The 24240-nt window shown below is 46.5% G+C and overlaps 1 protein-coding gene across 2 annotated transcripts in view; it reads right to left on the reverse strand.

Annotated features, from left to right (window-relative positions):
* The window catches only part of CACNA2D3 (calcium voltage-gated channel auxiliary subunit alpha2delta 3), an 833608-nt gene that overhangs the window by 189323 nt on the left and 620045 nt on the right, over positions 1–24240 (reverse strand). For both annotated transcript variants that reach the window (XM_072720752.1, XM_072720750.1), the window contains one exon: positions 16324–16398. In XM_072720752.1, the coding sequence (XP_072576853.1) occupies positions 16324–16398 (75 nt within the window). The remainder of the gene's footprint in view (positions 1–16323; positions 16399–24240) is intronic.

The raw sequence follows: 24240 nt of genomic DNA on the forward strand, positions 1-24240 counted from the left end.
TCCAAATAGAGCTGCACTGAGGTCTTGAGCATAGACAGTGCCATATTCCTAAAGCCAATTTCACATAAAGGTTTGTGATACCCGAGTCATTAGGAAATAATATCCAGCATAACAAGAGGACCTCTATAGGTTGAAAGTGTGTCTGTGACATTTGCCAAAGCAACTTTTTTTGGTGCATTTACAGTACTGTAGTTGGCATTACTCCCTCGAGCAGGAGACCCTTGGGAATCGAAATGTGTCAGGCTGTTTTGAACATGCTCAATAACTGGGCACCATAAGGTGATTCCAATTTTGGAACTGCAAAGACAATGAATTTTCCAATTCACTCAAGTGAAACCAGAAGATAGCATCAACCAATAGTGAGTGCACCGAGACATGTTTCCCGTCCAGTGGCACTACAGTTAACCACCCACACGGAGCCAGCCTTCTGCTGGGGTTTCCTCCTGTGGCCAGCGACACCTGCCTTCCTTGCCTGCCACCCCAGTTCCCAGTACCTCTCCTGGCTCAGTCCCCAGGAGAAGTACTCCAGTCCTACTGGCTCTACTTGGAGGGACAGAGAGACCTCTCTTAATGTCCAGGTTCCTATGCTAACTGCCAGGAAGCTGGCAATGAATTTGCACATGAAGGAAATAGAGGGAAAGGAATCTTTCCTTCCAAGCCAGCTACCACCACCGCCCTTGTCTCTGATTTATGCCTGTGATGGTATCAATGAAGGCTGAGCCTTCATCAAACATGTATGAGTATGTGCATGTCTGTGGGATTTTATGTAGGCAGACGCTTGCCACGATGGCTCTATTTTGTTTCTCTCTTTCTGTTAAAAGTTTTAAAGATACTTGTGAAGGAGAAGACATAAAGGGAGCCACCTCTGTGCCCACATCTTCTATAATTGTATCTCTGACCCTTCCAGCTAGAGTTTGTCTGCCTTTTCCCCTGGGGTGGCCCTTGTTCTCGTGCCCCCAAAGGACACAGGATTTTGCAGCATAGACATACATGTGACCATCTTTCTAACCCATCTGCTCTCTGCCCTGGCCACATCCTGACCACGAAATTGAACAGGTTCTCATCCGTTACTGCTCTGTGCAGCCCACTGGACTGGTGACCCAGCAAAATGTTTAGGGGTCTGATTTTTTTTTTTTTTTGCGGGTGATTCTGAAATATACTGATTTTTTTTAAAAAAAAAAAATTCTGGATGCACACTGGTCTGAGTAAGCCCAAGAGACTTCTGATGTCACTCATGACTCATAGGAAAACCAGAGATCCCCTGCAAGGCTGACTCAGTCCTCTGGGTCTTATATTTGTCTGCGATCATAGAGATGTGGGCAGAGGCTGGAGATGCAAGTAGAATCAGAGAAAGAGGCAGTGGGCCAGGGGAAGCACTCAGGGCTCATCAAACTACCATGTCCATTGCTTCTATCTTTCATGCGTCTCTTGAGATTGACTCACATCTCTCCATCCCTCTTACCACCAACTTAGTTTCAGCCACAATACCCTCCTCTTGATGAGGGTGAGTGTCTCCTTAGCCTCCGTGCAGGGACTCCACCCCGGCAATCCACCATCCAGGGTCCAGCCAGGGGGATCCTTCCGCAACCAAAATCACCACTTGGCCTGAATCCTCATGGTTCCCCATGCTCTCTAGGACGATATCCAATGTTATGCCATGGTCTCCACCAGTCTGCCCTGTTTGCTGCTCTGACCTCTCTGTCACCACTTCCCGACTCTCTCTGTACTACTTGCCAGCTGGACCCAGCCGGCTGCTAACAACGTCATCACCGTGCTTGCCTTCAGGCCCCTGTCCCCGTCACTCCAACTCAAAGTCCAGCATCTCCTCAGGACCCAGAGGAGACATCAGCTCCTCCGGGAAGTCTGTGCTGCCCAGGGCACAGTTGGCTCAGTGCTTCCTGTGTTCTCCTGAGCTTCCTGGCTCTGTCTCCACACCCATCACATTGTGTTGCACATGAGTTGCGTACTTGCCTAGTTTGTTCCCAGCTAGGTCCCAAGATCTTCGGGAAAGAGGCTATTTCTCATTCGGTATTGAACCTGCAGTGCCCAGCAGAGAGTGCCTGGCAGGATAGGTTCACCATGAATAGCTGAGTACGTGAACGAGTAAATAGAGTAAATGAACAAATTAGGGTGTATATTCACTTAATGAGCACAGGTATGACACATATTAGGGGCCTGGCCAGTTCTAGACCTTTTGTGAACATGAATTCCTTTTATCCTTGGAACAATCTCATACAGGAAGCACTGTTTCTGCACTCATTTTTCAGCGCAGGAAACTGAGGCCAAGGAGGTTGAGTAACTTGTCTAAGGTCATGTAGCTGATGGGGGAGGCTGGGGCTGAGGCTGACCTTAGCCTCAAAGACTGCTCTGCCCCATGGACAGGTAGTCCTGCCTGCCTGCGATGTGTCCTGTGAGGACATAACAAGGGGATGATGGCAAGGTGACCTGGGATCACAATCAACCAGCTCCCTGCAACTCTACATTGCACTGAGCTGAGCCTCAGATTATTAACTCGCAAAGGAATCTTTCCTTTAAATATTCACAAATGTACTGTTTATATTTGTATTTGAGCCTGGATGAACTAGGCTTTTACATAAGGGGCATCATGGCCATTCGATTCCCAATCCCGCCGCTCTAGTAGGAGCTAGGTAAATACCTTATCTGCTCCCAAACCATCTTCCTGGAATATACTAGAAACTTAGACAACCCAAGGGAGGTTTTGTGGAGAAGCAGGCATTTGGGTCCTTGGGGTTTTGATTTAATTTGGAGTGTGTGTGTGTGTGTGTGTCTTCCTTTTAGATGTTCTGGACTTGTGTCTGGCAAAGTGCGACCACAGGTCTGCCTAGGTTGGCCTGTGTGCCTTTGTCAGACATTGTTTTTATAATCATTGGGTCCAACTGGGAGAAGCCAGCTGTGGTTGTATAAGTGTCCCCTTGACTTGTTCCTCAGGGGTGTCCAGCCTTCCAGGGAGAGACAGGCACAGAAAGCCTCACATTGCAAACTGGAACCCAGAGCCTCCCGGGTGAAGGCTGGCAGGACCAGGCCTGGCCTGTGGCGTGAGGGCTCAACTCTGTGAAATCCCCAGCTACAGGTGAGAGAAATGCCAGCTCTTGGGTGGCAAGACCATACCCTCACCTACTGGGGGGTTCACCGGGGTAAGAACAGGGGCAGACCCCATTCCAAGGAGAAAGGGGCAGGGAGGCTGAGGAGGATGTGCAGCAAAAACTCTGCCTGGTTGAGCCAAACTACTTTCTGGTCTCTGTATTCCAAGTGTGTTAGTGCTCCCCTTTGCCCTGCGGACATCCACAGAGAATGGAGAAGTGGCACCTGGGAAGTATGTTCTGAAACACACGTGCCCGCCGCACGGTTACAGAAGTCAAGCGAGGAGCGCAAAGGTCCAGGCATCTCCTTGGTGAAGCGCAATGGTCAGCCCCGCGGTGCGGTGGGCATAATTAAATTATTGTGCCCAAAAGCCCATGGTGTCAACCTTTTTATTTGCATTCTTTGGGTCTTATCATTTAGGATTATGTAAAAATGACAGCTGCTTATAATTATTTGGAGGTTGGAGCTGCAATAATTAAAACCATCTGCCTTTATCTTACCGCTACCAAACTTAACCCCGAGAGGTTGGGTCTACTGAACTTCAAAGAGGGAAGTAAGAAATAAAAGAAAACTCCGTACATTACTAACAAATTTCTTGTGATTCATTTAAATGTATAACCAGTTATTCCAACAGCATTCAAACCTTTAATTATCTTTTAAATATATATAATTTGGGACTGCTAATTAGATAGCAATTTAATGCTCTCATGGGGATTCAGATGCACTGTCTTTCTAAAATGTAAACTCCGGGAGGAATAATCATTGGCATTCAAATGATTGAATTCTTCAGTTATTCAAATGAGTGTGGGCATTTTCACTATTGGAATCATTTGAATATTCTGCTGTCAGCCCCAGCTGTAGGGTTTACAGGGCTCCTGCACCGAGCAGGGGTAAGGCTAGGCTTTCTTCTGGTCCAAGTCCAGCCCTCTGGAGAGAAACCAGCCGGGCTCCTTGGGAAAGCCTAACAACACTCCAACAGCTCAGTTAAGCCTTCTCATAGATACAGATGGTTCTGTTTTCCTATTTTAAGGAGCAGCAAACTTTCCTGGAATTTACAGTTATGAAAGCTTTAATGCTTGCTTTGCAGGCCTTCTCCGTGCTGGTCTGCCCGCTATTGTCTGGGCAGTTAACATTTTAATTAATAACTCCCTCCCTGCAACAGGCTGTGGCAGATGGAGGAGGTGAGGGCTTCACTCTGCTTTCAGCTTCCACTTCCTGTGTATTCCTACCCCCGTGGAGATGGTCCTTTAAATTATATAAAGATGTGCATCACATGCAGAAAAGCAATTGATCAATTGATGACACTGGGCAATGATAGAAGCCAGCTCTCCCATCTCAGACTCACAATATGGCTAGGGTTTGCATTCCTGAGCCGGGGCTAGTAGCTAGCAGCTGAGGCTCATTTCCCTCACGAGGGGAAGGAGGTGCAGACAAATCTATAGGAATTTTTAAGAGATCATTATTCAACACATTGCATGTAATTACATTTTGATGAGCTTTTTATTGCTAATTCATCATCCAAGATGTGGCACTCTAGATATGAAATTAATCTAGTAAAACAAAGGTCAGAGTGTGTCCAGTGTAAAGAAAAGCTTTGTCCTCATCAAATCCTTTTGCCAAACAATGAAGCGGCCGAGAACGTTATCTCTAAACTGAATTTCCTTAAAGCCCCTACCCCTGAGTATTAATAGCACAAAGCCAATGCTCCGTGGCACTTCTAAGTGTGGATTCTCCAAGTAAGCTGGTGTGATGTGAATTCATGTGCAGGGGCCTGAGATAGGATGGAAAATGTGAGTGATGGCATCACGTTAGTGCAAAGGCCTGCGTGGGTTCACACGAAACTGCATTTGAAGCTCCAGACTACAGCAAGTAGATTTTTGCAGAGAATTATCAGTCCACTGGGGTCCTGGCTTTCTTTGAATTCCCTCTGACGCTGTCCCAGAGACCAGGATTCAAGGGCAAGGTTTTCACTTGGGAGGGGTTGTCAGGAAATGCCTGTAGGGACATGACAAAGTGACTCAGAGACACAGACAGGCAGGCAGCCAGCACCAGGTGCATCATGAAGCCTGGCAGCGCTGGGGGCAGCCAGAGCTCAATCCCACGGCGGGGCTCGGAGCCACTGCCTAGGAGGCACCTCGAGATACCTAGCCTGAGAGATGGGAGTGCTCAGCAATCTTTGGTGGAGGGATGCTAATTCTCTGGTGCCTCTGGCCTGCCGTGGGCTGCAGAGGAGTGCCCTCCAAAAGCCAGGGAGTCTTCAGCTGGGTGCTGGCAGCTGCAAGCCAGGCCGGCATGAGTGGACATGGTAGGGGCCAAGGGGACACGGGCAAGCACTTCACTAAGCTTATTCCCAAGTAGGACCCTATCAGTAGAACTTCCGGTCACCACCCCTCATGCTCTGGAAGTCTGTCCTAAATCTACCAAAAGATTCCAGGCTCACAACATCTTGACCATCCCATGCCTCAGCGTCTTTGCTTACACTGTCCTCTTAGCCTGAATGAGTACGCCACGTCTCTGCACAGTGATCTTTTCCTTCCTCAGGGCTCAGTTAAACTTGCCCTACCCAGGAAGGGCTCTCTCCCTGACCATCCAGCTAAGAGAGGTACCTCTCCCTACTTTTTTGTCTTCTCAGATCTTTGTTTCTTTTGGAGAGTTTAGCCAAAATGTGTAGTACTTTTTATTTATTTGTTTACTTATGAGCATTACAAAATCTCCATGAGACTGCAAACAGGAAATGAAGGGGAATTATGTCTGTCTTGTTTTATCACTAGATCTCCAGCATCTAATAGAGTGCCTGGCACATGGGAAGTGTCCAATGAATAGATGCCAGGTGAGGGAGGAATGGCAGGAAGGAGGGACGGAGGGAGGGAAGAAGGAGGGAGCAAGTGAGGGTGGAGGGGAGAAGAAGGGAAGGAAGGAGGAAGGAGGGAGGGAAGGAAGACTCACAGCACCAGCAGTGCAAGGGCAAGCTAGACTGGACTGGATCACAGACTATGACCTCGGGCTTCTAGGCTGCACACCAGCTCCCCACAGCCTTCTCCAGCCACCCCTTCCACAGTAAGACACCAAGCGCTTTTACAAATTTTATTTATCAGTATTTTCACCTTGGTGCTTAATAATACAGTGTGTCATCAGTTTCCTAGATGTGAGTCTTCTCTCTCCACTTATTTACCACCCCATCTCTTCTTCTGGGTACCTCACCAGGCTGGGGATACACAGAGGTGAGCAAAACACAATCTAATCAGCATTCTGGTTGTGTGCCATGCAGTGAGGGGCAGATGTATCAAGATATTTCTATAACTTAGTACAGAGCCCAAACTCAGAGGCCTATGCAAGAAGCCTGGTGGGATGGGAAGACACCTCTTTGGGGAGGGGGGGATGGAGGGTGCAGGGGTGCACACTGGGGTCCCCGAGGGCTGTGGTCAGAGCCACCCCCAACAGAGGCTCCCAGACTTAGGGATTTCACTGCTGTATCAGTCAGGCTGTTATTGCTGTAAGCGACAGATACCAATTCTTAATCACTTGAGCAAAGGGGGGAATTTACTGGAAGGGTATATGGAAGCTCTCTGCTCCCACTGCATTGAGAGGAAAATACATAAACCAATAAACAAGGAACTGATAGGAGGTCTCTTTTTTCCTTCTTCCTTCCTCTTCCCTCCTTTCCATTGCTTTCCTTCCAGCCTTCCTTCTTCTTCCTTTCCTTTTTGGCAGAATCAGGACTTAAGAAAAACAAACCTTCCATCTACTCTTACCTTTGTATCAGTCAGGGCCCCAGCAGGAAGCACATGGCATAGTCACGCTGGCTAATTAAGGAAGGTTTAATAAAGAGGCTATTGTAATGGGGTGCTGTGGGCAGGGTGAGGGAAACGAAAAGAAATGGTGTAGTCCCCTGAAGCTGGGAGCAATGGGGACCCTTCTAGTACTCTGCCTAAAGGGACAGAGGAAGGGGCCCTAATAGCGCCCCGAGAGAGACAGCCACAGAGACAGGGAGGCTAGCATGGTGCAGCCAGTCCTGGGGCACCCCCACCCCACCTGCCTCCCTGTGCCTCTCGAGAGTGCTCCCCACTAGCCGAACCCCACCCCAGCACCCATCGCAGAGGAGCCGCTGCCCAGTGCCATCCAGGGAAGGGTGCCAGGGGAGAGAGCAGAGGGAGGCTCCCCAGCTCAAACTTCACTCTGTAACAGAACCTTATAACACTGCTTCCTAATTAAGGACATTCTTTCAACAGAATAGGTTTAATTTTATGAAAAATGACCAGGAGCATGTCATGGTCCATCATCATCCTTTTTTTTTTCTCCCCTTGAAGACTGGCCCCAGTTTGCTTTCTGAGGGACAGTCCACGGCCTAGAAGTCAGTTACTCCCTCTGGGATGGGCACCAGCATGCAGGACAGTGTGAGGGCTTAAGAAGGCCACACACACAGAGATGCTCAGCCCGGAGCCTGGATCCCGACCCACTGAGTACCAGCCCCCCATCTGCTCAACCCCATCTCGGCCCCCAGTGTCCAAGCACACACCCAGCACGGAACTGGGGGGACCCCAAGGCTGTGGAGTCATTGAGGCTTGCAGAACAGAGGGTAGCTCCCATCCGACAGAAACTCGGGCATCCCGCAACCTTGCTTAATGCCCAGGCTCCGGAGGTGAGAGCGTTCCCCGCTCAGGGCTGCACTCCTTGCCCCCAAGTGTCCAGACCAGGGCCATTCAGTGCTGTCAACAACTTCATCGAGAGGAAGGCATGCAAGCAAGGCTCTGTCTTCTTTTTCACCAAATGATGTATTTCAAAAAGAACAGGCTTGCTACACGGGGGTCACACAGGCTTGTTTATTTTTTCTCAGGGAACACACTCCCCTGAGCAGATGCACTTACTAGGCATCCCTTAATTCTCTCTTTTAAACTAAACGGAATGGACTCAGACCAGGCCTGAGCTGGAGTCTCCTGGGCTTCCTTCTGAGAAGGTGCCGCCGCCGGTTGGCGACACCATCTGTGCAGGGGACAGGGCGCAAGGCGGTGCCCGGGCGCCACCTACTGGGGAGTCTCCTTCACTTCATCAGCGGCCTGCGCCAGGGCGAGAAGGAAGGCCAGCACTTGGGAGAAAGGTTTGTAAATGACCTTAGGCCCCCACCTCCAACACCCCAACCCACCGGGCCCTGCGTGGTTCCCAGACCAGAGCAAGAAGTCGTGCATCTGGTCAGGCCTGAGGACAGGGGTCCTGGGGAGGATGTGGGGCCTCTGCTGAGTGGGAAACAATGTCCTTGAGGGTGGTGGGGTGGATACAGTTGCATACCAACTCCTCTGGGAAACCCTTCTGCATTTCAAGGGCACGTTTCCTCAAGAAAAGCATTGAACTTAGCCTTTAACTCCCACTGTGAGCCCATAGCTCTTCTTGGCCTCTCTTGCTGTCAGGGAACTCTTGCTTTGTGCAGTGAGCTTCTGTGGGCAGAGGCACCCTTTGTCCTGCTTCTATGTCCCTACTCGCTAGCACAGTGCTTGGCTCTAGGAGCATCTGATGAATGCCTTCAGGCAAGCAGGAGAGCAGAGAGAGGAGCAGAAAGAGGAGGGACTGACCAATCACATATAATTCAATTTCTGTGCCTGATATAGCAAGGGCTCAATACATGTTTGATGAGTGAATGTGTGGCACCTGCACTTCTCATTTATCATGGGAAATTGGTACCCAGACATGTAGTCATCAACATCATTCAAACATCATCAAAATCATTCAACAAATAGTTACTGACTCTCTTCTGCGCAGCAGCAAAATCCCAGGAACCCTCAAGCGACGGCGGCGGGGGCGGGGGGGGGGGGGGGGGGGGGGAGTTGAACACATCAACATTTCCCCAGAGTGATTAGTGATCCAAGGAAACCATAGCAAGGGATGTGAAGGGAGATGAATTAGGAAGGGGGTGGCTCCTTTGGTCCATGAGCAGGGGAGCCTCTCTGCAGGGGTGACATCTCGAGGAGGCAGGGAAGATGAGAACAAGCCAGCCATGGATGTGGACGGGATGAAATTCCAGGTAGAGAGAAAAGCAGGAAGGAGGATTCAGAGCAGGAAGGAGCTTGTGGGGGGAGGGGAGGGTTGGAGGAACAGAAAGGACCAGAGTGTGCCTGGAACACAGGTGAGCATTGTGGGCAGCCACACATGCTCAGGCAAAACGGGGAGGTGGAGTCAGGTCTAACAGGGTGCTGGGGTCACAGCCGGGAGTTTGGGTTTTATACTAAATGCCAGACAGGAACCCCGCCATCTGATTGGCATCTGTGAAAGCCCCCCCTGACCTGCAGAGTGAATCATGCCAGGGTGGCGGCGGGGGAGAAGCAAAACCAGGTACCCAGAGAAGAGCAGAAAAGGGACTGAAGCCATTTGGGAGAGATGGAAAAACAGGGGCCCTGACCAGGGCATAGAGACAGAGAGAGGTAGGAGGGCTTGGGGCACACTTCAGAGCCAGATCCAATGCACCATGGTGGTGGGGGATGGGGGCTTGGCATGGGGAGGCCACACCCACATCTGCTGACCCAGAAAGGACCCTTAGCATTTGCACTGAGTAGGTGTGGATGAGCAGAAGAAATGAAGGAAAATGAACTGAGGTGTCTCGGTGCAGGGATTAGCAACACAATAAAAGCAGGAGATGTGTGGGATGGGAGCCAGGCCCTGCATAACTGAGGATCTGCACAAGGATCTAAAGAAGATCACATCTAAACTCCACATTGTCAGTTTTTGGAACAACACAGAATCTCTTCATATGATCTGTTGCTTGAGCTAAATCAGTTGGATCCGGACAAGGAGTCTAATATTGCCCCCCCCCCCCAACTTTATTTAAAAAAAATTTTTTTTAAAGTGGTACTTTTTTTTAAGATTTATTTTTTATTCATGAGAGAGAGAGAGAGAGAGAGAGAGGCAGAGACACAGGAGGAGGGAGAAGCAGGCTCCATGCCGGGAGCCCGACACGGGACTCAATCCCAGGATTCCAGGATCGCGCCCTGGGCCAAAGGCAGGCGCTAAACCGCTGAGCCACCCAGGGATCCCTCCCAACTTTAAAGTTCCTATTTAAATGGCATGTGATAGGCATGGTCTACTTAGCATTTCACAAACGTTTACATGTGTCTATGTGACTGTCCACTTCATTCCATAGGCGAGGACGGCAGCCTAAGAATATATTTATTAGCACGTCCACATGTTAACCCATGTATTCAATGACCTTCTACCCACTGGCCCAGGCCATGCAGTTTGGTTTAGGGGGGTCTGTGGCTTAGGAGCGAACTCATGTGCCCGAAACCACCAGAGCTGCAGGGCTAACCCCAGAAGCCCCTCTGCCCCTGCCAGCGACCTCATGCTCCCAAATTCCGAACAACTCCCCATTTCCACTCCACAGCCTGAGAGGGAGGGGTTGAGGCCACAAGGAAGGAACTAACTAGCCATCCGCTGTTTGCACAGATGACCAGGATGGAAGAGCAATAGGAGGTGGTGGTGGTGGTGGGGTTTGTTCCAACCCACTTTCAGGAAAGGGCCCGAAATGTCTGGTCATGCTCTAGACCTGTGCTGTCCCCATACGGTAGCGCTAAGCCACATGCAGCTCTGAGGCACCTGCACTGTGGCTAGTCTAAATGAGATGTCCTAAGAACATTAAATACATATCAGATTTCAAAAGTTAGTATGAAAATAATGGAAAATAACACCTTCATAATTTTTTATTGATTATATGTTGAAACTGTGTGATTTTGGATACACTAGGTTAACTGAAATATATTCTTAAGCTTAATTCCACCTAATTCTCTTTTGCTTTTTCAGATGTGGCCACTAGAAAATTTTAAATTACATAAGCAGCTCATGTTTGTGGCTCACATTATATTTTTACTAGACAGTGCTAGTCTAGACAGATTCTAACTATAATCGTCCAATGACCCTGTTATTCATCCGTGCGGCTGCAGAGTCCAGGCCTCTTGGTCTCCAACCACTCCACGTCCCATTTCCTGAAGATCCAATCAGGGGCGAAGAAGTTGGCACATGTAACTTGATTTGGGTTAGGGCTCCTGGTTCTGAAACTTTCTAGCCCCCTTACCACTTCATCACAGGCAGGGTATCTGCCTTCCTCATGGAGAACCGTAGCTCCTCAGCTAGGCACGCATATCTGTCGAGTCTCACTCCAGACTGCCTTTTCCACAGATCCTCTCTGCCCAGGCCTGTCCCTGTAGGCGCCCTACCTTTGAGCCCCTGGGCCTTTGCACAGCACCTACTGCAAGGTTTCCTATTACATTACTTAATGATTGAAAGCTTTCACACATGTAAAACATGTAAAACACTTAGCACAGTGCTTATCATAGAAAGAGGCATCAATGAATTTTAGAAAAACACTAAAACCACCACCACCAATACCAAACAAACGAAGAGAAATGCACCTTCCCTAGTACTATCTATAGTCACTTAGGCACCCAAAGTATAAAATCTTATCCATCCTTTTAGATTTTGAGTTCTTTGAGGCAGGGCACATCTCTCTAACCACCTCGAGTACCTTGCTCAGGTCAAGGACGTAGTGGGTGCCCCGCAAACACTGCAGGAAAGAACCGAGGTTTCTCTCCATCATTCCTACCTCCCATCTCATCAACCCACAACACTCAGTGGCTGATGCGACTGGCAAATTTTTGTCCAGAATAGAAACCCTCCAGCATCCTTCCCCACCTCCTGGGCCTGCAGACGCAGAGCAAACAGTGTTTGGCAGATGTCAACGTGGTCTCCGTGGAAATGAGTCCTAGATTTTGCCTGTCCCAGGCTTCTCGGTGGAGCCCTGCCTGTGCTGTGGCTGCTGGAAAGGAGCCTTATTTGTGTTCTTTTGGTGGTTTGACCAGGTCCACATTCCAGGCCTCCTTGGGGAAGGAAATCAACTCAGATGACCCTTTCTTCTAAAATGCAGGGGCAGATGGATCACTAAAATGTCAACGAAAATCAGATCACGCTAACGGTGGCACCTTCCCAATTTTATTTCCCTCGATGCCCTGCTGGGCAAGAGAGAAAGAGATATGGTCAGGGCTCAACATTTTAAGAAAAATCCATAAATATTTGGAAGGCAGGGGGAAAATAAAGCACAAGAAAACAAAATCTAACAGTACTTTGAAATATTTTTAACCGGAATGTTAAAGAATGGTAAAGATCCAGGAAAAAAACAAAAAAACAATTCTACTTCCAGATGTCTAAGAATTACTCAAACAGCATCCCTCAGGGTCTAATTTGTGTCCCTCTTGCTGTGCTGTTGTCCCATTCCCTCACCCAGAGGGACTCGAAGACAGCTATGCAGTGCAGCCCCCCATCCAGCACAGGACCCAGTACACCTGGCACCAGGTAAAGGTTTGCTGAGTGAACGCCAGTCTCTCAAAAGTCACAAGGTGCAGCAAGGATAGAGAGGTTGAGAAACACTTGGAGAAAGACCAAGGAGAACCCCGTTATCAACAGGAAAGTATTATTTTAGCACTTTTGCCAATTAAACCAAAGCAAGTCTGCTGGGTGAAGGCTCCTATATCTGAGCTGTTTTTGGAGACACTTCATGATTCACACCCAAGTCATACAAGATTAAAGGAAATACTGGATAAAATCAAGCCAAACATGAAGTTCAAGGGAGAGATTTTATTGGACAAATTAGAAAAATATTGGTATTGTGCTTCATAGAAACCCACTTCTTTCTTCTGGCTGCAGAGGCAGAAAAGGGCCTCAGTGGCAGAAGGAGAGCAAATCGGAGTTATTTTAAGTGAGCTTGCACCATCCTCCCCTGCTGGCCACAACCCCACACTCACACCCACTGTGCGAATCTGGCAGCCCCGTCCAGAACTGACGGGAACGTCCATTTTCAGTCAGGATTCGATGATATGGCGGGGCGTTGGGAGAGGCGAGTCCAGCTGGACGGATGGTTCCCAGCCCCAGGTAGCCAGGGGAGCTGCTGGCAGCTGGCTGTCCCTAGCTATGTGCGACGGGTCTGAGCAGGGGAGACTGATGTTCGGTGTAGATACCAGATTTCCAGGGCAAGCTCACAAGTTATGCTTTCCAGAAGGTCCCAAAACAAGTGGAAACAGACAGTGGCTTTGGAGGGTCCCTTCTTTGGTTCATTTCCTGAGTCCCTACTGTGTGCTGAGTGGGCTGGTGCTTAGGGAGAAAGGGGGGGGGACTTTCTGCCTTTGTTGTTGAGGTAAACAAAACCGAGATGAACAAACCACTTGTGCACGCCATGCATGCAGGTGGATGCTTAGCTAGCTTACCTATCACTCTTCCGTTACCACAGTTTCTAGTATTACTTTTATTGATATTTTAAAAACAGACAAACAGCAACAACAATGTAGGGCTCACAAAGAACCTCACTTTATGGTTGTTGTCTTACACAACAGAGCTGGCCTAGAAAACGGACACCGCGTGTGTAGGAGTGTGTGTACACAATCCCTCACCAATGTTTATCATAACAATTTGAAGCAAGTGAATAATCAAAAGTGTTCTTTAGGTCCTCCTAAGCATACACCACCATCAAATCCTCCCTACCTTTGTAGTAGCTGAGCACAGATCGATAGAGCCAATGTAACACAAGCAGGAAGCTGGTATAACCACCACTGTCCCCATGACGTCCCAGGGCCTGCTTTGTCACACAAGGCTTTTTGCATGCATTATCCCATGTACTCTAACAATGAAGCTATGACTTATGCGTTAAGGGTATGGCAGGATCACAAGAGAAAATGAAGCTCAGAGAGGCTATGCAACTTATCCAAAGTCACACAGGTAGGATGTGGCAGGACAAGAGTCAAGGGTAACCTGTGTGTTGCTAAAGTTAAGTTCTTCCCACTTAAACCACTGTCTTTTGCCCTAAAGGAAAACACAAAACTCAAGGCAGAGTCAACATCCACTTATCGATCATTCAGATGGATTAATTCATGTAATCCTCAACGGTTGGCATCACTCCAAATCTCTTCTCAGTATCTCATAAAATCAGGGTCAGAGATAGATAAATGGCCTGGCCCTTCCTTATGTTCTTTTTTTTTTTAAAGGTTTATTTTATATTTTAGAGAAAGAGAGTGCATGCTCAAACAAGAGAGTGGGGGGAGGAGCAGAGGAAGAGGGTCTTCAAGCAGACTCCCCACTAAGCACGGAGCCCGATGTGAGTTTCCATCTCAAGATCCATGAGATCATGAGCCAAATGGAAACCAAGAGTCAGATGTTCAACTGCCTAAGCCATCCAGGTGCACCCCTTATGTTCTTATCATGGACCAATTGCAAAATGGTTCATCTTGTTTGGATTTTCACAAGTGAGATGCTGAGGCATTTGCCAGGGCCATCCCATTTATGCGAATTTGACACTGGCTATCACTTGGTGAAACCATTCACTACAGTGTTTCAGCAGTGAGAACAGAAAGGACTTGTATTTGTGAGTACTTGCACTGTCATGGGATGATTGGTGCTGGCTGGCTGCCCTGCTTTTCTAAGAGCCTTTCAGCTGCCCCCTTGGTGGCCACAGCTCTGGAAAGTGCCTCAGATGGACTATTTGAGAACAAACCATTTGCTGCATGACCAGGAGATATAAAAGACCAGGAAGGCAGTGTGAGTCAACTGTGTAGGTGGAAGCTGCTCATCTCCATTGCTGCAGAGGGAGAGAAGTTACCTTGGTGACTTCCAACGTCTGGTTCCATTCCATCCCTTTTAAAAAAGCTGATAAATAGGAAGCTAATTCATTCACTGGCAGAGGACCCAGGTTTGATTGTTTTATTGACTATGTTCCACTCCAATTTGGAATAAATAAGCACTAGGAGCCCATACTCAACCACAAACACATAACTCCTCACCACCCCCAACAGACAACCCTAGCTGAGTGGCTTGGAAATGGAGAACTTGATAAGCTTTTTAGACTCAAATATATTTTTAGACTTAAACACCCTTAAGAAATTACTAGCTTTTTCAATCAGACTTTTCAATAATTCTGATTACATTTGGAATGAGCTAACAAGTTAACTCAATCCTTTTCTGATAAAAAGATTGGTGAAATCAAATATTATCATAAGTCTCATCTTAAAACATGCATGTGGGATCCACATGATGTGGCCATGACTCCATTAATACCAGGGCAATTAGAGCAAAATTGGGTAATGCCGTTCAAACATGAACTCTCTCTAAACAATGATCGATGTAAGAAGCAAACTGGTCCCCACAATGCAGCACAAACAAACATTTGCCAGCAGACACTGAGCCACTATTTTCTGACCATGATGAAAGAAACAAGGATGTGTGGGGCAGATGAGTGCAAGCAAACCCAGGTGTGTGTGGCTATAGAAAACCACATACACTTTCCTAACTCTCAGAGACAGAGTTCACAATATTATTTTTTATGACTTTATATCTTCTATAAAATGAGCTAAATACACTCAAACCCAAAGGGTTATCCTTCTTTCAACACATGGCAACTACTCCAGAGATAGCAAATGTACTCACCACCAACAGCCCTCCAGAATCCACCGGGCAGCCTATCGCCTCCCACCCAAGGAGCCTGGCTGCCCTTCAGACTCCTCCTCAACACAGTGCTCCAGGCAGCCTCTCCCCAGGCATCAGAGTGGACAGGGACATGATGGGCTGTCCTGGATTTGTCCTGGCCCCACTCCAGAAGGAAAATGGTTTACACATCAGGTCACTAAACAATGCTAGTAGCATTGTTTGCCTGAGCCTGATATGGCTCAGGCAGGGAATGGAGAAAATCTCAACTGTTCAAATGAAACAAAAAAAAAACAGGTTTTGTTGAATATCTTCAATATTGGAGACACTGGGCTTAGGGCATGGAATTCAGGGGCAAATCACACTGTGATGAATTTCCAGGGATCCGGGGTCTAATTTGTTGTGTTCAACGTAACTATGCAATGAGTCGGGCTTGGAGTATGGGAGACCATTTGTTATATAAAGGTACCCATTATGATGGGTTTCCAGCTGTCTAGAAATAAATTTTTTGCATGTGTGGGCAGCTATGAAATAAATAAATGCATATAGATATATTTTGATTTATAGATAAAAGAATGATAGTAAATATATGTATCCTACATTACTTATTTATTATGTATCAGAATACTAGCTATGAACTATTAAAACAGCCTTTAGGAGACCATCCTATAAATTGAACTTTGAAAGTAAACGCTGCTGCAAAAGTGTCATCACTGTAGAACTGACGAAAATCTCTTAAAATCGTAAAAGGAGAAACACAGAAATAGGTATTTCTCTTACCAGTGGTCTGAGTTCTGGATGCGTCAGGATATATCCATTATTTGTGATTGCAAAGGCATAACCGTGAATCCCTAACTGTAAGAAGAAGTGAGAAAGAAACCTTCATTAGCTGGCTCCCTGGTGAATTCACAAAGCATAAAGCAGCCCGACATTTAGTAATTTACAGCTTAAACTTGGCATTCATAACCCTTATCAGCACAATATTTCATTAAAATGAATGCAAGGCATTGATCCTTGACATTTGGTAGAAATGAAGACCTGTCACAGGATAAGCTCAGCAAATAGCACAATTTAAAATGTCACATCCCCATGTTGGCATCAAAGGGCCTTACTTTGATTTATTTAAAACAAAAACAATTCCTTTTTTCCTTTTAAATAAAGTAGCTGATGTTTCTAGTAAGACCCTCTGTTGAAGCAAACAGTTTTATCAACCTGGGTGTCTTCCGTCACCCCATGATGAGGAATGAAGAGGAGGCCTCCTCTGATTCACATCTAGACTTTCTTCAAGTACACACCCATAGGGGCCATCTCGAGCACGCACTAGGCAGTCATTTTCCATAATTCTTTAAGGATGAAAGTGTCCCCACCAGCCCAGACAGGAGCCTGCCAACTCCTTTTATATCCTTTCGTCTTTAAATTTGGAGGCTGCCAAGCTTTTCCATGCATGCTTCCATCGACACAAAGCCTGGGTCATTTTCTATGCAGAGCCTCACTTAATTTATGTTTTCTGACTAAATGGGACTATGGGAAATAGTTTGAGAGCAATGAAATGTTTTATTAGCTTTAAAAAGTATGTAATCAAATTTAACACTGCACTTATTTAAATAATAATCCCGGCTTTTTGACAATATTTCTATTACACAGTTGACTGCACCCATTGGCTACAATAAATTTACCTACAAATCATTCATGTATTAAAATGGCCCCTGGCATAAAACTCATACTGATCTCTCTCTCTCTCTCTCTGAAGAAAGAAAATGTAACCCACTTTTGCCAGAGTAGTGAAAGGGGAGAGGGAAAAAAATTCCTCTATTTTTTTTCCCAACAAGTGATTTTATAGTTCTGAGCCCTCACTGTTCCTTTTCTTTCAAATTCTCTGCTGCTCACATTCTTGAATATGATACTATTAAATGATCCAGACAACAGAGTTTACAAACCAAGAATGACCCTGTCTGCTTGTTAGCTTAACGTCAAGGTGATGTGGAATTAACTTCAGAGAATTTAACACCAACAATTAAAAGTTTCCCTTGCATTACATAAAGCAAATATGCATGTGGTAGTCAAGGGCAACAGACATTTTTCTCTTGGAGTTACCTTGCACAGCCAATCTTAATAAGATTCTACAAGACTCTAATGATAAAGTATATTTCATTATGCTGTGAAAGATAAACCAGAGATTTCCTATCCTTTGAGATGTATATCGTCTCTTTCATCTTGTCTCTTGGAAAAATGTCAGACACAGTCAACACTGCATTAATTACCATTATTATGTCCCAGTTTAATACAGACTCAAGGGGTCAAAAAGGACTCAGAGAGTTTGACTTTTTTCCATTAAGGGCAAAAGAGGTATTCGATTGGAAATGCAAACTCAAAATTCGGCCAAACAGGTGATATTTTATGGTCAGCTGATATATTCAGTGCCTTCTAATGCACCTTACTTCAGTTCTTGGTTTGCTTCTAGGAAGTAATACTCAGAAGAAGGCATAACTCTTCATCTATGTTCTCTTCATACTCTATGCTTCTTGTAGAGTACCACTCAAAATGATAATTATTATTTGTAAAGTTGATTATAAGGAATCAAGACATCTGTCAAGCAAGGCCTTTGATTATATCAGGCCTGCCTCCCCACCTGAATATAAGGCTTCATGATAGCCAAGGCTGTGATGGCCAGCCATGTGGTCAAACTGGTGGTTGGGATGGAGGGAAGAGGAACAGGGAAAGGGGAAAGAAGAAAGAAGAAAAGGAGGAGGCAGAAAACCATGAAGGGAACAGGCTTGAGTATAGATGACACCCAGCTGACCTGAACTCTGCTTCTTTCCCTGGAATGCAAAGGCTGAACTGACTTCCCATCCAGTGTCCTCCACTCATTGTCCGACTGCCATCCTTGCCTCCCCCCTGCCCATCAGTGCCGCCTACTGGAATCTGCCTTTGCTGCGCCCCTGCCTCCCACCAAGATGCCACCAGAACAGAACTCCCTTCTTGACTGTGGCCAGTGGCCACCTGATTGCTGACTATACCCTACAGAAAGCTCTTTTGAATCTTCTGGGTTGTATTAGCTGATTGCCCTCCCTCCCGACACTCTATTCCTTCAGCTTCCAGGCCCTGTACATCCAGGTATCCTTCTCTTCACGAGATCTTCATCTTCTGCCCACTCTCAAGCACTCTTTTCCCCCAAGCTTGTATTCCCAGGGCCCCTTGTCTACTTAAGCTCTCTCCCCCAATATGCTTTGGCAAGTACCTGGATGTTGCTGATCCCCAGCTCTGTGCTCCAGCTGTAGCCTCAGCCCTCACTGGCAGGTCCAAGTGTCCAACTGTGTGTTGGGCATCTCTACCTGGATATCCCCCAGGTGCCTCAGACCCACCCAGCCCAACATGGTGGATGCTACCCTTTCTGCTCCTTTCTTTCTGTGGGAGCACCACCTACCCACCCAGAATCCTAAGTTAGAAACTGGAGCATCAGCCTTGGACTTCTTTATTTCATCCCCAGCTTCTTGATCCAAACAATCACTAATTTATCTCGCAGAAATTGCTCAGATTCATTACTGCTTCCCCACCCCCACCATCCAGGTAGATTTAATGTAATAGATTTCCACAATGGTCCTCACTGTTTTTCCTGTCTCAAATAGGAGCCCCAACAAAGCCATCCTCCAGATTTATAAAGGTCAAAACCAACTCTGACCCTGTAGCTCCCCTGGGTAAAACCCACTAAAGACCACTTTCATGTATAAGATAAAAACCATACGTCTATCCATCAGGTGTCCTGAGGCCTGGTCCCTGCCTAAGTACCCATCTCCACCTCCTTCCATGCATTGCATCTTAAGGCACATGGCAGTAACAACAACCCCCCCCCCCCCATTCTTCTCTCCCACCCACACCTCTAACTCATATATGACAGCTGTCTAGAGCACCTCTCCTTCCTTCCCATCTTTTCCAGCTAATTCTCACTCATGCTATAAGCTCAGCATCAGGATCATGTCCTATAAAAAGTTTCTCCTGACTCTGCTCATTGCTCCCTCCTTTCCATACCGTGTTTCCATAAAACCCTGAGAATTTTTCCATTACTACCTTCACCCTAATGCATAAAAATGTGACACCTACTTCTCTGCCTCTTAGTCCTAGCTGGTTCTATCTCTCCTCTACCTTGTTTTCAATGAGACAGTGCCTCTTCCATCACAATGGGCTGTTTATGGGCATGGAGCATCTCACTCACCTCTGCCTTCTACAGCCCCTTGCATAACATCTGACCCATGGCAGGTGCTCCAGTAAGGTTTGTGAATATTTAAGACGTTCATTGTTTTACCCAAATATCGTCTAGATCATCTTTAAAGTTTGAACTAAAGTAAATATGACAAATGAGCCAAAAAGGGAAAGGTGATGTGCCAAAGCAGGTCCACAGTCAGTCCTTGGCAAAGCTCTGCCTGAGAAAGTCATCCCGACACTCAGAAACTATCAGGGTAAAATCCTTTCCAATGTTTTGTTGCTTGTTTGATGGCATGTGGATATAACCTACTAGGGATGTGAGTAAGCCTCCAAACACATTCTGCAGATGAACCTCTCAGAAACCAAAAACTTACAGTAAGACAATGTCCACCCTTGTTCTTGGCCACACACCGGTATCCCAATGAAATCTCTAATTTTTGGTTCATTTAAAGTAGAACTGGTCTTCCTGTCCATTCTACTGTGCAGTCCCATGGAGTAATAGGAACTAATCAAACACAAAGCCCTCCAGCACTTGGGGCTGCCAAAAGGGCCCTCGTCCTGAAGCATGCTCTCCTGGAGGCCAGGAGCCTCGTGGTCCAACACCCCAGGGAAGGAGGCGCTTCCCTTCCAAGTGCAAGCCTTTGGGCTAATGAAGTGAACCCAATTATAAAATAGCTCATTATGTTAACAGAGGCTGTGGTGTCTGGAAGTTATTGCTGGGGTGTCTGGAATTCTTAATAAAAATTACAGGAAGTCTGATTGCTTGTGGGAAAATCTACGAAGCTAAGGGAAAATAAGGAATTCTATCTTCTGGGAAAACCCCAAGAGCCAAGAGCTGACTCATCTTTCCAAGGTGTTAATCAGGGGGAAAAGGTGTGATCCACACTGCTCCCTGGAGCTCTTCTGCTCTGGATGAGAGAAGCCTGTTCAGCCGTGACTGTCCCTGGCTGCCGTGCACCCCCTTTCCCAAGTCTTTTTGTGGGAACCAGAAGAAGGCTGACTCAGGTTCAGGTGTGTCAGACCTGTATCTACACTTCCCAGCCTGCTCCTTGGGAAAGCATGTAGCAGAAATGCATGTACTTCAGGCGCTGCTGCTTAGTTTTCTGTAGCCGAGCTTCCTCCATTCTATTGTTAGACTTTATTTCATTCACCTTTGATGAGCTGAGTTGTGTTGAGAAGATTACTTTAAGTGGCTTCAACTAAGAAAGGGGCCAAGTGATACCCACTTCAGGGGAGCGTAATAATGATTTAACGGGAATGGGGCCTTTTAAAGCCCCTTTACCATACCAAACACACAATAAAAAGCTCAGTGAATGTTTTATTGTCTTCTTTTATTTTAACTCATATTATTTTTAGTATTTTAACTATCATTTCACCTACGACTATTATTATTGCCATTTATTATTCCTAATGGCATTAGGGTAATAGCAGCTAAAATCCTGGCTTGCTAGTTGTGAGACTTGGCATGCTATTTAAGCTTTGGGTGCCTCAGTTTCCTTAGCTATAAGTGGGGGTGATGGCAGCATGCACCTCTTATTAAGGGAGATGATACTATAAAGAGCTCAGCACATTGCCTGAGAGAGGAAACTGAGGACAAACAGATGCGTAGGGCCATCATTATCACTTCTGCATCATGTTCCTACCATCTGGATTGCTGGGTATATATATCAAGTAGTGGCCCTTTACTAGGGATCCTACATCTTCTCATAGGAAATAAGAGGCTTAAGAAATGTTTGGAAACATTCTCTAAAGATGGGCTGATTTTCTTAACACTGAGCTAGTAATTCTGGGCACCTGGGTTTGGGGATTTCAATAAAAGTAAGGTTCACTATCTTTAGAAGCCTCAAATCCCTCCCTCATTCCCATGGCTTTCCATCTCTGGGAGTGGGGGCTACAGAATTTCCACCACTTGATTATGTGGGTTTGGATCAACCAGCTGTCCTATCATGCCTCTGGAAACTTAACTCCCAACTGTAAAAGCCTTGGTGGCGGATGAAGCTGGTTGTCAGAGGCCCAGGGTGGCAGGAGGACAAAGGGCCTTTGTCATCTCAGCCCAACCAGGAATATTCTTTTGCTAAGGAGGCTTAGCACTCACCTTTTGTGAGTCTGGACACATTTTAGCTTAGAGTTCATTTCCTCTTGTTATAAAGGTGGCTTTCTAATTTTATCAGCTAAATTGCATGAGAATATGGGAACAGAGATGACTTGCTTATTCAAAGAAGTTTCAAGCAGGTGCTGAGGACCAGACAAAAAGTGTGTGGAAGAGTCAGACCCTCTGGGGACTCTGAGAAGACTGGGCCATTGTGTAGGGGTGGCCAGGGGCTCATGGATGGTGGCCAGGGTGCTGTTGTCCATGCTGAGAGAAGCCCCAGAAGGCATCGCCCCAGGCTGAACAATCCCCATGGTGCTAACTCCTCAGCTGTCCATCATCTTCCCACGCACTGTTTTACTTTCTTAAAACAAAAACAAAAATGAAACAAAACCAGAGTATAGAGCAAGATGATTTTAGGTGGCATGTGGACCTGGTATTGAACTTACTAACCAGGATCACTAGTGAGAGCCAGCTCTTTTTAAATCTCTTCCATCCTTCCAATTATATAAAAAAGAAAGTTTCCACTTAGTATATCTTGAACACTTGCCTTTCATATTACCTTGAAAAAAAGAGAGAACAGACCTCAAGTTCAGAACCTTAGATTATCAAGCAATCATTTAACACGATTTCTTTCTTTTTCTTTTCTTTTCTTTTTTTTTTTTTTTTTACAATCCTTCTAAAGTGACTGATGACACTGACTTTTCTTTGAAAATGGTGATATGGTGTTTCCTATTAAAATGTAGTTACGTGAAGAAAGTTTTGAGTTGATTTACAAATGAACTATTAAGCAAATAATGGTACAGATGGTACAGAAGCATGGCAACAAATCATGAAGTGTTATGTGAATGGCTTAGATACTCTATTCCTTAAGCACATGGATCTAGGAGTTACACAGACCAGGCTCAAATCACACTCACCACTTCCTACTTATATGGCCCTGAGCTCTGTGAACAGAAGCCCCATGAACCCGAGTTTCCTTATGAGCAGAATGGATATGATAGCACCTCACTTATCAAAGGAGGAGCTGGTACCATGATGTGTGTAATGCACTCTGCACAGCACAGAGGACTGGCAAATGTTATTTGCTAATATTATGCCACAAGACACCGTCTGGTACCACAAAATGGTGCTTTTGTAAACAGCCATTTTATGCATCCCTCACTTTGCCTCCAACCCGCTGAGGGACAACCTGATTATTTTGGCTGCCTCCATCTGCTCAGCTGACTTGCTCAGATAAGAGTTTGTTGGGATGCCTGCTGACTGGGCTGAGCCACTGGCTTGCTCTTATCCTGACCCTCTGTCCAAAGGTAAGTCTGTCCTTGTCAACTGCCTACTGCATATGACCTTGTATTATAAACCTTTCCTCGTGGCTTTCAAAATTCCTAGAACACCCTATTTTTAAATGGCAGAGGATCCCAGAGTGTGGTCACCTAGTCATCGGGTTCACACATTGTTTTGTTGGGCATTCTACTTTAGCAAGGGTTCAGTGGATGTGAAGCCCACGGGTGCCTGAACCTGGCATGGGGAAGCTGTCAACAGCACTATGCTGGCAGCATCTCACAAAGAAGAGGGCCAGGAGGCCGTGGGTCATACTGGTTCCCTTGATCAATGTGGAACCATTGTTCCCAGTTAATAATAATGGTCAATTCTTCATGCAAGTTTATGAGCATGCAAGTTTATGAGTTATTGTTATCACCACTGGACAGAAGAACTAAAGATTTGAGAGGCTTGTCCACTCAGAGCTCCTTGGTGATGGAGCTGGGATCCCAGTGTATCTTCCTCCAGAGCACTAACCCCTATCTTCCTCCTCTGAAGCTCAGAAGGACCATGAGCCCCTCACAACGGTGGAGAATCAGGCTCAGCATGTCCGAGAAGGAGGTGGTAAGGAAGGGGGCTCTGTTAGCCAGTCAACAATCTCAGAATCCTGGCCCAAAGGAGCTTGCCTGCCTCCTGGTGAGGGCAAAGGGATCGCTTGTCAATCTATCAGTGGGCCAAAGAAGAGATGGGCAAGCCAGTGGGCTCGGTGCTGGGGAAAGAGGGCCCGGGTGTGTTTTCAACTCTTGTGCAATCAGGGGAAGCATGCCAGTCCAATGAATGCCTCTCAGAACGGGGAGCAGTGCTGCTCTCTGCCCCTCCCTGCCCTCCCACACTTACACACACACACACACAGCTCTTGGGCAGTTTGCACAGCTCTGCTGGGGCTTGAGATGACTTTCTTCTGTGGAGCTGCCACCAGGGACCAACTTAGAGTTTCCTATAGGGAGTTCAAGAACTCTCTGGGTCATCTTTTTAAAAGGTCATGTCACTCCCATGGCTAACTTGTGTATCAGAAAAATACAATGATCACATCTCAATTTATGATTTCACACGTGATTGTTCAGGCCAGGGTTAGGGTGCTCATTAAG

Source organism: Vulpes vulpes, chromosome 9 (assembly GCF_048418805.1).
Source record: "Vulpes vulpes isolate BD-2025 chromosome 9, VulVul3, whole genome shotgun sequence".
Taxonomy (NCBI): Eukaryota; Metazoa; Chordata; class Mammalia; order Carnivora; family Canidae; genus Vulpes; species Vulpes vulpes.